At 43.5% G+C, this 13,547-nt stretch overlaps 1 protein-coding gene across 5 annotated transcripts in view; it reads right to left on the reverse strand.

Annotated features, from left to right (window-relative positions):
• DCLK1 (doublecortin like kinase 1) overlaps positions 1-13,264 on the reverse strand; it is a 305,559-nt gene extending 292,295 nt beyond the window's left edge. Inside the window, exons 1-2 of one of the 5 annotated variants that reach the window (XM_016151071.2) lie at positions 12,890-13,260; positions 7,937-8,331 (exon numbers count right to left, since the gene is read on the reverse strand). In XM_016151071.2, the coding sequence (XP_016006557.1) occupies positions 7,937-8,312 (376 nt within the window). In that variant the 5' untranslated portion in view covers positions 8,313-8,331; positions 12,890-13,260. Of the gene's footprint in view, positions 1-7,936; positions 8,332-12,889 lie in introns of all 5 variants that reach the window. The other 4 variants (XM_016151070.2, XM_016151073.2, XM_016151072.2 and 1 more) reach the window with 4 other exon arrangements.
• Positions 13,265-13,547: the final 283 nt, after the last annotated feature.

The following is a 13,547-nucleotide window of genomic DNA, read 5'->3' on the forward strand; positions in this document are numbered from 1 at the left end:
CTATAAAGAAAAGAAAAACCAACTGGAAAAAAAACTAAGATAAGCATTTTTACCTTAGCCTATTCTAAGAGTACAGGGGAGACATGACAAGAGCCTAGTGATAGGAATATAAGGAGTTACTTCATTTTTTGAAAATTGATTTGCATCTTTCAAAATTTTCTATAATGCTCACTGTAGAAAAATGTATCACTCCTTCAGTCAAAAAAGTAACATAGTTAAAATAGCAATAAGGTCTTGAAAACTATAATAGTGGTGGTGGAGAGGGGAAAACAAACTGAAGAAATATCTTAAGGAGAATCAACAGAATTTGGTAACAGCTTAGATTTGAAGGTGGCAGAGAAGAAGTCAAAGTCAATGTTAAGTTAGATGGTGACACTATTTAACAAGATCTAGAACATGAGAAAAGGAATGAATCCTATACAATGGAAAGGAATGAGTTCACATTTATACATGGTAGGTTTGAAAGGTCTAATAATTAGAGCATCAATTTAATATACCCAGGTGACTGGAAGTAACAGCCTTAAAAGAGTGGTTAAAACAATGGGGACTGACAATTTCATAGTAGATGATCCGAAGACAGAAAAGTGTTTAAAGGTAGGGCAAAAAAAGAAGGAAATAAAAAAATCACCATTGTAACATCACAGTAATAATTGCTACAGGCAAAATCAACCAATAAATGCCAAAGTGGGCAAAAGTTTAAAGAGAAAAAAGATAAGTACATAGCTTCGAAGTTTCTCCCCCAAATATTTATTAATTATAAAGGTGGAAGTAGTAACTTCACAGTGAAGACAACTGGCAGACACTTCTCGAACCGACTGATCATGGTTCATGTCACCAGTAATGACACAACAATACTGTTTCCCCTAGATATGCTGCCTCAGAAGGACACGTCACTTCGGTAGAATTCTTGCCACAAATGCATAACTGCAGCCTAATCATCGTAAACCCAAATTGAGAAACATTCTACAAAGTAACCAACAAGGACTCTTCGAAAAGGTCCAGTCATTAAAAACAAGGAAAGACTGAATAATTGTGACAACTTGGAGGAGATGAAAGAGACATGACAACTACATGCAGTGTGTGATTCTGGCACGAAAACAGGCATTAATGGAAAAACTGGTGAAAGCTGAATAGCGTCTATACTTTAGTTACCAGCATTGATCCAAAGTTACTTTTTACTTTCGATAATAATATCATGGCTGTATAAGATACAGGAAGCTGGGCGAAGGGCATATGGGAACTCTTATCTTCGTGACACTTCTTTTAAGTCCAAATTAATTTCAAAATAAAACTTTTAAATATGAGGTAGGTAGCCTGGAAAAGAACTGAATACCTACCTCACATATTCTACTAAAATAACTTCTATTAGAATATATTTTAAAATGAAAACATAAAAACACAGCATTATAATCTGGAATTAGGGCCAAAGAGGCATGAAAAATCAAACCATGAGAGACCGATACGTATGATTACATTAGTTTTTAAAAATCTGAATGGCCGAAAACACAAAAAAACATATTCACTAGATAAAGGATCTTATTTTCACAACATTTATATACTTACAGTGAAGTACAAAAAGTGTAAAAATTAGGAGAAAAGACACAATATTGGGAAAATGAGACCAAGTCTCAAGGTGAATTACTTGCAGAAATAGGCCTGCAATTGAACTTTCTTTATTGAGGGTCATGGTTTTAAAAACATATTAAGTCTAGGATTTCAATTCAAAATGGCAGAGTAGGTAAACGCTATTCTCAACTCCTCTCATGACCACAGAAAAAAGACAACTAAACTATAGAACAACCATCATGGAGACTCTCCTGAAGTCTAGCTGAACAGGAATCCTGAAACTAAGGACACACAGAAAAAGCCTCACGGAGACTGGAAGGAGGGGCAGACAACACAGAAGTTGCTGGTCTCACATCCATGGTGTGGCAGTATAAAACCAGGAGGAATATCTCAGCCGTGGAGGTCCCCGCTAAAGATAAAGGATCCCAAGTCCCATACCAGGCTCCCCAGCCCAGGGTTCCAGTGCCAGGAAGAGAAGTCCCCACAACGTCTGGCCATGAAAATCAGTGGGGATTGTGACTAAGTGAGACAGAGGGTGGCTGGAGTGCCCAGTGTTCCTCTTAAAGGGCCCACGCAACACCCTCACTGATGGGCTCACTTGCTCTGAGCTCCAGCTAGGGCAGTAGCTTGAAAGGTCCAAGGGACATATAGGGAGGAACTGAATTGTCTGGCTTCAGGGTTAGGGTCGGAGAGGCAGCCTTCCCTCAGACAGAAGTGCTGGTGGAAACCAGTGTTTCTTTGTTGCGCCCTACCCCTGCCCATCGTGCAGACACCAAGGCGGAGGCTTTATCAACCTGGCTAACACTGCTGGTCCAGCCCTGGTGATTCCCTGAGACCGCACCTCATCCAACTTGTGAACCCGCCCAAGTTTTTCCATACAAACAGCCTGTCTTGGCTCATACTGTGGACTTTTCTAAAATCTCTCAAAGGCTCATAAACCCCAAACAAGCAGCATCTAGCCTTGGTGTGCCCCTTTCCTTTTGCTAAGCAGCCCTAAGCCCAGAACTAGTGAAATCTGACATCAGTTGCAGCCTTGCTTCTCCCAGGCACCTGTAAGCCCAGCACAGTGGCACCCATCTGCAGATCACTTTGTAGCTCATATCAGGTGGCCCAGACTGGGCACAGCCAGCAGCTGAACTTGGCCTACACCAGAGCCCATCCTAAGAGGCCTCAGAACTGACACCTCCATTGGCCAGCTTCAGATCACACCAGAGCACAACCCAAGCACTTGCACAAATGACATACCCAAAAGGTGAACTCAGCAGGCACCAGAAACACACTATAGTGAGTCCTGCTCCATGGGGTCAGCACCAGCTCCTCTACTGTACATGGCCACTCCTGACAGCCAATCAGACTGAGAGCCAACTCCTCTCACTCAAGTACCAACAATAATTAAGGCTCAACTACAATAGGAGGGCATATACAGCCCACACAAGGGACACACCAGGAGCACCCAGCTGAGATGACGAGGGAGACTACACCACTAGGCCCCACAGGACACTTACTACATAAAGCCACTCTATTTAGACCAGGAGATGTAGAAGCTCGACCTAATTTATTGAAACAAACACAGGCAGGCGGCCAAAATGGGGAGACAAAGAAACATGTCCCAAATGAAAGAAGAGAACAAAATTCCTAAAAAAGAACTAAATGAAATGGAGACAAGCAATCTACCAGATGCAGAGTTCAAAACACTGGTTATAAGGGCACTCAATGACCTCAGTGAGAACTTCAACAGAGATAGGAAACATAAAAATAGACATAAAAAATAATCGGTCAGAAATGAAGAATACAGTAACTGAAATGACAAATACATTAAAGAGAATCAATAGTAGATTAGATGAATCAAATCAGTGATTTGAAAGACAAGGTATCAGAAAACATCCAATCAGAACAACAACAAGAAAAAAGAATCCAAAAAAAAAAAAATGAGGATAGTTTAAGGGGCCTCTGGGACAATGTCAAGCATAACAACATTTGCATCCTAGAAATACCAGAAGGAGAAGAGAGAACAAGGAATTGGAAACCTATTTGAAGAAATCATGACAAAAAACTTCGCTAACCTTGTGAAGGAAATAGACATTCAAGCCCAAGAAACTCAGAGAGTCCCAAGCAGGATGAACCCAAAGAGGCTTACACCAAGACACATCATAATTAAAATGGCAAATGTTAAAGACAAAGAGAGAATCTTAAACTTAGCAAGAGGAAAGCATTTATCTTCAAGGGAGCTCCCATAAGACTGTCAGTTGATTTCTCAACAGAAACTTTGCAGGCCAGAAGAAATTGACATGAAATATTCAAAGTGATAAAAAAACAAGATTACTCTACTCAGCAAGGCTATCATTTAGAACTGAAAAAAAGACAAGAAAAAGCTAAAGGAGTCCATCACTACCAAACCAGTGTTACAAGAAATGTTAAAGGGACTTCTTTGAGAAGAATTTAAAAAAGATAAAAAATATAAATAAGAAAATGGCAATAACTACATATCTATCAACAATTACTTTAAATGTAAATGAATTAACTGCTCCAATCAAAAGACATACAGTGGTTAGACCTTTGCATATGCTACCCATAAGACTCACTTTGGATCGAAAGACACACAGAGATTGAAAGTAAAGGGATAGACAAGGTATTTCATGAAAATGGGGAGAAAAAAAAAGCTGGGATAGCAATACCAATATCAGACAAAATAGACTGTAAAACCAAGGTTATAACAAGAAACAAAGAATGACCCAGTAATCCCACTTCTGGGTATTTACCCAAAGAAATCCAAAACACTAATTTGAAAAGATATATGCATCTCCACATTCACTGCTGCACTATTTTCAATAGCCAAGATATGGAACCCACCTCAGTAATCATCAATAGACAAATGGATAAAGAAGAGATGGTGCATATACACTGGAATATTACTTGACCATAAATAAATGAAACCTTACCATCTGCAAAAACATGAATGGACCTAGAGGGTATTATACTGTGAAATAAGTCAGACGTAAAAGACAAAAGTTGTATGATTTCGCTTATATGTGGAATCTAAAAAACAAAATAAAGACTCAAAACAGAAACAAACTCTTAGATACAGAGAACTTTTGATGGTTGCCAAATGGAGGAGATGAAAAAGGGGAAGGGACTGAGATGTGCAAAATGCCAGTAATAAAAACAGTCATGGGGATGTAAAGTACAGCATAGGGAAGATAGTCGATAATATTTTAATAATGATGGTGTCAGATGTGTACTAGATTTATCAGGGTGATCAATTCCTAAGTTATATAAATGTTGAATCACCATACTATACACCTGAAACTAATATAATCTGGTATGCCAACTGTAATTGAAAAATAAAATAATTATTAAAAAACATTTAAGTCTATTTTGAAAGCAAACAATTAACAATGTTATCCATAGTTTACTCTGAAGTTTGTGTGTGTTTCTGTGTGTGTATATACATACACGCATAGAGGGCTAGGGCTAACTGCCAGCTCTCTCAACACACTCAAACCAAATCAGGCATCATAATCTGTATATAATAAAACAGTGCAAGTGACCATGAGACCATTATAAACAAAGAACTTCACATAAGTCATTGCAATTCAAAATTTTTAGTCTGAGATAAGTGAGAAAGAACAAACTTAAACAATTATAAATAAAATATACTTGTCATTGAGCCCACTAAACAGGTTTAATTCAAAACTCACACGTCATCATACTGGAAGGGGAAATGAGAAGCTAAAACATGCACTGAAGTTTATACAAAATTAGTATGTAAAGAGATATGAACCTAATGACAAGTATGAAGCAACAATTTGCATTTTAACAGACTAAGCAAAAAATGTAATTGACAAAGAGGCAAATCTAAATGAATTTCCATCTATTTCAACACTAAGTGCAGCTGCATGCTAATTATGAGTGTTATAAATGAGGGAAAAGATCTGTTTAAACTAAAATCTTTTTGAAAATGCAGCTAATGTTAACTTACACACTGTACTGAAGTTACCGTTCAATCAAAAAAAAAGTATTTTTTCCAAAAAGTATTTTTTAAATATCAGACTATCCAATCTGCAATTACTTCATGTGGATCAGTGACAAAGGTATTTGGAGGCAAACGAAAATATTAAAGTATTTCTGGGGAGAGAGCAGAAGGGAGAAAATAAAAAAATAAAATGTTTAAAAAAAATTAAAGTGTTTCTGGGAGCAGTTTTTGTCATTCCTGGAATTAACTCATGGTCAAAAACATTTGTTATTAAAAAGGAGCTAATACAATAAAATTTCATTTAAAAGCCATTAAGAATACCCTATTCAGTGTCTTATTAGTGGCAGTTATGAGCTCAAGCTCTGACACCAGACTTCTTGGGGTCAAACTCTAATTCTACCATTTCTTGACTTTGAGCACATCACTTAACCACACGGTGCCTCACTTTTCTCATCTAAGTATTAGAGTGGTTACAGCACCTACTTCGTGGGATCGCAGTAAGAATTAAATGTGTTCATACATGCAAGGCCCATGATCAGTAACGGCGAGCTATCACTTTAATTCTCAGGACAACAGTCTCTGAGTGCAGTCATTCTTTAGTGTTAAAAACATAAACTGACAAGGAAGATTGTGGGGAGCATGCTATGACTTTGCTGGTCCCTGGTTGTAAAATGCTGTCAATTCCCTCTCACCTCTTACCCCTTCTCCTTGATGGATGGGAATCACGGGAATATCTCTGGCTGCCACTCAGTAAAGATCAAGTCTGGGTGAGAAACTCATGTGCCCCTCCCCCCATCGATGTTGCACACGTGATTCTAGAACACGGTGAGGAGTAAGCCTCAGCTCTCTCAATATGTGCTTTGAGGTCCTGGCATACTTTTTCCCTACAATACCATCAGCCCTCAAAGAGATGGTCTGGTGACTGGTCATGCACCTGACTTTATCCAGATCCCTTGGAATATCTCACCAAATGTTTTCTTTATTCTTTTATTTTCCAAGGTCATGAAAAGGACAGGGCACAAAAATCAAAGCCTATGCAGAAAAATTTCATGTTCATTCTTCCCCTTTAATTTACTGGAAGTTCCAACATCTGAATAGAAGGAAAAAGGCCAAATCTACAGGCATCTTGGCAGGGTGACGAGTCATCAAAAAGAGATGGGAATTTCCACAAAATAAACACACCAAAGCCAGGCTACTCCACACCGTCTCGAGTCCAGTCATACTGTGACTGCACTGGCATGCCTGCCAAGAGATAAAGGGAAGGAAACCAGGAGAAAGACACAAAGCCCTCAGCCTTGAATTACATACAGACTCTGGCTCCAAAGGAAGACAAGCAGGCTTGCCTCCTGCTACCTGCACAAGAGAGGAAGGTCATTACACGCATGAGATTCCTCCAGGATCCAATAAGACAACAGGGTCTGGGCAAATGTATCTGGAGTGAAGATGAATTCAGGGTAAAGTCATGCTCTTCAGCCTCCAAACTTCCTTTCCCGCATTCCTTTGCACTATGTATTAGTTTATTAGGAAGTAATTCATTCTTTCCAAAGATCAGCTACCTTATTTATACTTTAGCATGAATGTAATCGCAGTTATTTCTCTCCAAGTCATTTTCCTTTGCTTATGATTTCTAATGTGATTAGAAGCTTTATGCCCTGCTCCAGTGGGGTTGGTGCTAAGGCCAGTGTAGCTCAAAGCAGGACAGCGTGCCTTGTCCATGGACCCAAATAGTCCTACTTCCACATGAAATGCCTAAAACAAATAATTACCGTTAATCTAAATTGGACTTAAAAATAAACTGAACAGATTAATTTCTTTATATTTTCAAAAAACGTAGAAAGACAATAATCCCTTAAACATAAAAGAAAGCATCGTTTTGGAAAGAATTGTCAGAAAACCTAATTTGTGGCCCAGTATTACCACAAATACCACAGACATGTCACTTGAATTTTCCAGCACAATAAAATTGAGCTTGATACCTAACTAAGATTCCTTTCAACTCTAAAATGTCATGATCCATTCATTATTTTCAGTTCAAGCACTTTCAAACATCACACTAGCAAAAGTTCAGTTAGCATCTAGAAATAAATATGAAGTATGTGACTAATGATATAAAAATAGACTCCTAAAATCAACGAAGCATGGGTATGAGGAAAAAACTAGAGTATGCTATAAAGACACTTTTCCCCTCAGCCCATTATTATGAGCTATCCGACCTAATACCATTAGCATTATTTTTAACATGGCAGCATATCCACGTGAACTCTCAAACGTGTGAATCGATAAGGACCAGAGCCAAAGGTGAAACTCTACCTCAGAGACCCAGCAGGGGGACGCACTGTGTGTGGACAGGGGAGAACTAGCCTCCGGGGCCACTGGGAGTTACTGCATAGCACTCACCTTCCACCAGTTGGTCCAGGCTAGAAATCTTCTTGAGCCCATCAATGGTGTAGATTGTTCTCACTCCCTGGGGCAAATTCACGTTATCCGACAGAGTTCGGGTCAAATCAGCTAGCAGGGCCTCAAAAGACCGGAACCGGTCTGGGGAGATGGCATACACAATCCCTTTGAAGTATCGATCGCCGTTTCGATAGAAACGAACTTTCTTGGCCTTCTTCTCGGAGCTGAGGGTCTGCAGCGTGCGGGTTCGGTAAAAGCTGCAGTGGGCGCTGTGCGTGGGGCTGGGCAGCCCGTTCACCCGCGACCCTCTGCTGTACCTCTGCGCCTTATCCCGCTCGTCAAAGTGCTCCAGCTCCATGTCTCTGCCGAAGGACATGACGGAGTTAAAGTTGAACCTACGAGGCACAGCAACAAAGACAGACACATATGGATGTTATTTGACAATCATGGTTTGAAAGGCTCAGCTTGAGAGCAGCTGGTGGAAATATTGCTATAATCGATGGTATATTTAATATGAGTTATCAAGTTGGGAGAGAAAAAGGACAACATAGAAATAGAAGATGCAAACCCAGTGGACACAGCTTAATAATCAACCCCAGTTCTGTTAGAAACAGCTCCTCGGTGCTGGCCACCTACACCGTATCAGCCTTTGAACAGCTATTATCTCTAATAGTCACAACAAACCTTTCAAAGTATTTTTACCTTTATTTACTGATGAAGAAACGAAGGCACAGAAAAATTTCTCCTAAATTTCTCCAAGTAATGCACTTGAGAAATGCTTGAACCTAGAATCCCAACCCGGGTTTGTCTAGCTCCAAAGCACAAGGCCGCCTGCAGGGCAGGGTGCTAAGCCTTGTGGCAGGCAGAAAACAGGCTTCCACATCACCATGCAGCTAAAGATAGGTGGTGGAGGGCCAGAAAACAAAGAGGGCGCCAGCAGTTCAGTCACACTGTCAACATTCTGTAGTGTTTGCTCCCCACGGCCAGATGGAGAACAAATGGACTCAATCTGTAAGATCTACCAACTTAAAGATTTTCCAACATATTTGCACGGTCAGTAAAAATCATTTTAAAAAGTGAATTTACCATAACTCATTTACTTGATAGAATTGTGTTTAAAAAGCAGGAAAAGGAGAACAAAAACCACAATAACAACAAGAAAAGATAAAAGCTACTTCTTTATTACTTCGTTACTTCTGCCTTTCCTCCACCTAAGGCTCCCTCTGTCCTGAGGTTGAGGAAACTGAGGCTTAAGGATGTTAATCCAGACTTGACCCGGTACTAGCTGTGCAACCTGGAGAAATCTACTTGATAAACATCTTTAAGCCTTGATTTCCTCAGTCACACATGGGATTGACAACACAACGGTACCTACCTCAGAGTTACTATTAAAAAGTTAATATACATGATGCACTTAGGAAAGCATCTAGTGTATAATAAGTATTAACATTTTTTATTAATGTGATCTGAGTCTGTCACAGAAAAAACTAGTAGGAACAGAATCTCCCCTTTCTGAGAAGGGAGGCTCCTGGTGAGCCCTCCTGATTTCCATTCGTGAGCTCTGAAAGGCGTGCCTGCACCCCACAGTCCCCATCTTACTTTCTATGGAGCCTTGCCATCAGCAAGCTGCCTCTGGGGTTAACTCATCCTTGCTGAGGGGTCCATTGATAAGGCTTGTGGTATTGCCCCTTGCAGGGGGATTCATGTTTTAACAGGTCAATCTAGACAGTGGAAAAACCTCAGCATTCAAAGAAGTTCTAATGACAAAATTTCGGGCATATTGAAATAAAATATAAGGGAAATGGAAAATCTGGGGCAAGAACCTACAAGTGCTCTCTAAATCCCATCAGGTAAATAATGTCCCCTTTCCAAAGGTCAGTCCAAACTAACCAAAGGCATAGCCAAGCCTCCCTGACCCTTTCGTGAACCTCAGTAAACTGCCCTCTGAGCCATCCAGAGTGGCTAAAATTTCACGCTCAAAAGCACTGCTAGAGACTATGTCCTCCTGAAATGAATGGAGTGGAAAAAGCTAATATTTATTGAATGTCTATGATGTCCTGACACTATTACTCAGCAATCAATTGTTGTAGAATATGTTCAAAATTCTCTTCTGAACCTCATGACAATCCAATAAGGTAGGTGATATGATCATGACTGGGTCCCAGAGTCACAATTGAGGGAGTTGAGATTTGAATCCAAATTTACTCTGATTTGGAAGCTGGCACTTCCTCCCTGCTGCCCATGTGCTGTGTCCTAAAGGCCTAGATCCTCTGAGATTGGACCCTTGTCACATGTAAAGCAGAGATATTTTAAGCCCTCACTCCTAACTAGCTCTGTGACCTTGGACAGGACATTTAACTGCTGAAGACCACATCTGCGGACGAGGCGCGGTGGTGTCAGCAGTCTCCGGAAGCCTTCACCTGCGCATGCGTCTACTGCTGACCCCAACTGGGTAGGCAGGCGAGGCTACGGAATGTGATTTAAATCTTCGGTGATTATGAATTCACTGTTTTTCTTTTTTCTCCAAGTATGAAAACTGCTTCATGCCTCTTAATAACTCACAGTAGTCTAAATTTGCATTTTCCAGAAAAAGATCTAGCATATATAGGTATAAACCGGTTTCACTGATTTTGGAATTAGATAACTTCGAAACAATTATCAGTTGATATCCCATCCTTCAAGCAGCTACTGAGTATCAGAACCAATGTTGCCCATGATATTACAGCTGCTCCTACTTTAAAAATGTATTTGTTTTTAAAAGGGCCCTCTCCTCTTCTAAAAGGGGTGGTGGGGAGATGATACTACCCATATCATACCAACTCACTAAACTCTTCAAACTTTGTAAGCTATAAAGGCAAGATTGGCTTTTGAAGGTTTTATCCTATTTTTAAAGCCAGTGGTCATTCTTCCAACCCTCGGGTTTCCTCCCCAATCTGTATGAACCCAAAGAAAACAAAGAGGACCCCAGCAAAGGATGGCAAAGTTGTGTCACCAGAGTGAAAATCTACTTTGAAGGGGCTCTTGTCGAGTCACAAATAATTTAGCAATTATTGGAATTCCTTAGAGGGAACAGGCTTTTAGAACCAAGAATTCCACAGCAAGTGAAAAAAAAAAAAAAAAGATCAATTTAAAAGAGAATTGATTTTGTTTCATTTTTTTTTTTTTTTGCGTATTACCTCAAATTGGATCACACATTCAACCAAGGCAGGAACCACACACCTTGCACTCCCCGTCACTGAGCGTGCCCCAGAGTAGGCAACAAAGAAAACCCACACTCAGAGTGAAATCATTTTCAAGGCTTCAGATACGGCTAAATGAATGTCACGAACCACACTATACACCCTAGCATTCCAGTAATTACATGTGGCTTCAAAATAGGTATTGTTCCCCTTGCCTCAGCTGGCTCAGCTCTCCAGGGGGCTTAGTCATATATTTGACCAAGAAGATTCACTGGGCCCCCACAGGCTCCCACTTTGTGCACAGGAAGCCCTCTCAAGCACCATGTGGCCACGTGTTCACCCACCCATACAGGCTAAAGGCCTGGGCCACATGTGTCCTGGTACCAAGAAGTTCACCACACCATCTTAGCCACAGAAATGACAGAAACTTGAGTGGGGAAGAAGGAGACCTTGCTCTTATCAGAAATTTTCATATAAACCCAGCCAGGCCCGGAAATAAGCATCCTCGTTTGTTCTCTGTGGGATTTCTCACCATTTTAAGGAAACTGTTCATCCTCCTCTAGATGAGCACATGAATTTCTGTTTTAGAGATCCCGTCCCCAAAACACACACACACACACACACACACACGCTGGACCTGGAGGTTCCGAGGTATATTTTTTCCAGCAGGATTAGAATGCAAGTGGATGGTCGGGCTAGAATGAGAGGTGCACACACGCCTTCAGAGTGCATGCACCACCCTGGACATAGACAGGATGTGTGTGGATCCTTTATAATGTTCCTACATGTAACTTCTCTTAAAATCCCTTCTGACTCGCATTCACGTGACATTTCATACCCCAAACGCTGTCCTACTTTCCTTTCCCGTCGAAAGGCGACCTTTTTAAAGGAACATTCATAAAACGAATCCACGAACAGCCTGCAGTGTGGCCGCGGAACGCGTGCGCACCAGAATCTGGACACACATTCACAGGTGCGGAGAGAGGTAGCCGCTTTGAATGAAACCTTTCATCTGCTCCATCTCCTGCAAGCACCTCCTTGCCACATCCAGCAGCGAGTCCGGGCAAACCCGGTTTGCAAAAGCAGCCTCTTTTGGAGAGCAATGCCGGGCTGTGAGTGCGCTCCCAACAGGAGCAAAATGCCGCTTTCCCTCCGCGTGATTTTAGCGCTGCAGGTACCTATTTGTACACGAGCAGCCTCGCTGTCCCTCAAGGAACTTGAGACCCTGCAAATGTACTTGCAGCACCCACGGTGCAGCCACCTCCCAACGCACAGATCGCACCATCCCCTGGCGCACACCACCCTCCCGGGCACACGGGAAAGCACACACAATAAGAGGCCTGGCCCGGCCACTCCTAGGCGCAGACTTGGTCCTCGCTCCGCGGCCAGTTTTAACAATGACAAACCCCTCGCCCAGCTCCTCGGCCCTGGCTCTCCTTCTCCGCTAACAACGTGGCGAAACGCTGCCCACCTCCGCCCCCCGCCCCGCGTTCGACTCCCCGTTTTAAGCCCCCGCGCCCAGCTCCCCATTTTAAGTGCGACTCCCCGTTTTAAGCCCGGTGTCACGAGACAAAAGAGGCAGGTGCCAGCGGCCCCGGGCCGCCCGCACGCACCCCCCGCGGCCCGGCCCGGGCCGGCCAGGCGGTCAGAGCCTTTCGAGGAACGGCGGGCGGGGCGGCGGCGGGCCGAGGGGGCGCCCGCTCTGCCCTCGGCGCCCCTGCCCCCTAGCCGGCCCTGCCCGCAGCTGCTTCCCCGGAGAAGGCGAGCCACGCACCGGTCCGCGAAGAGACGCCGCCGGGGGTCTTTGTGGCCGTGCGCGGGGCTGCCTCCTGGCGCTGTCCTCGCCGGGCTGGGCGCGGCCGGGGCTGCGGGGCGGCGGCGGGGCCGGGCTGGGCTGCGGCGGCTGCGGGCGCGCGGGAGTCGGCTGCAGCCGCTAGTGCGGGGCTGTGCCTCGGCCGGTCCTCATTGAAATGCGGCGCTCCGCACAGTCTCGCTCCAGCCTCTCTCCGGAGGAGGGCGGCGGCGGCGGCGGCGGCGGCGGGCGCGCTCCCTTTTCTTGCAGCTCAGCCGCTCACACGCCCCCTGGGCTCCCTCCTTCTCCTCCTCCGCGTGCGCGCCCCCGCCCTTCTCGGCAGGGCACACCCACCACGGCTGCGCCCCGTCCTCCCCCTCCCTGCACCCCTTCCCGCCGCAGCGATCTTAGTGCGTCTGGCTTGAGCAAAATGCCAAACCTTCCCGGCTCCCGGGAGTGCTTATCTGGAGGTAGGGGCGAATCGGACGGTGGACCTGGGAAGAGAGGACGAGAACGAGGGTAGGGCTGGGGCTGAGCCAGGCAATGTGCTAGAGAGACGAGCTGTGGTGAGACGCCCCCTCCTTCGGGGGACACAAGGAAAAGAATTCCTCCCTTCACCACACGTACACTCTGACGTGCC

Source organism: Rousettus aegyptiacus, unplaced genomic scaffold (assembly GCF_014176215.1).
Source record: "Rousettus aegyptiacus isolate mRouAeg1 unplaced genomic scaffold, mRouAeg1.p scaffold_m13_p_11, whole genome shotgun sequence".
Taxonomy (NCBI): Eukaryota; Metazoa; Chordata; class Mammalia; order Chiroptera; family Pteropodidae; genus Rousettus; species Rousettus aegyptiacus.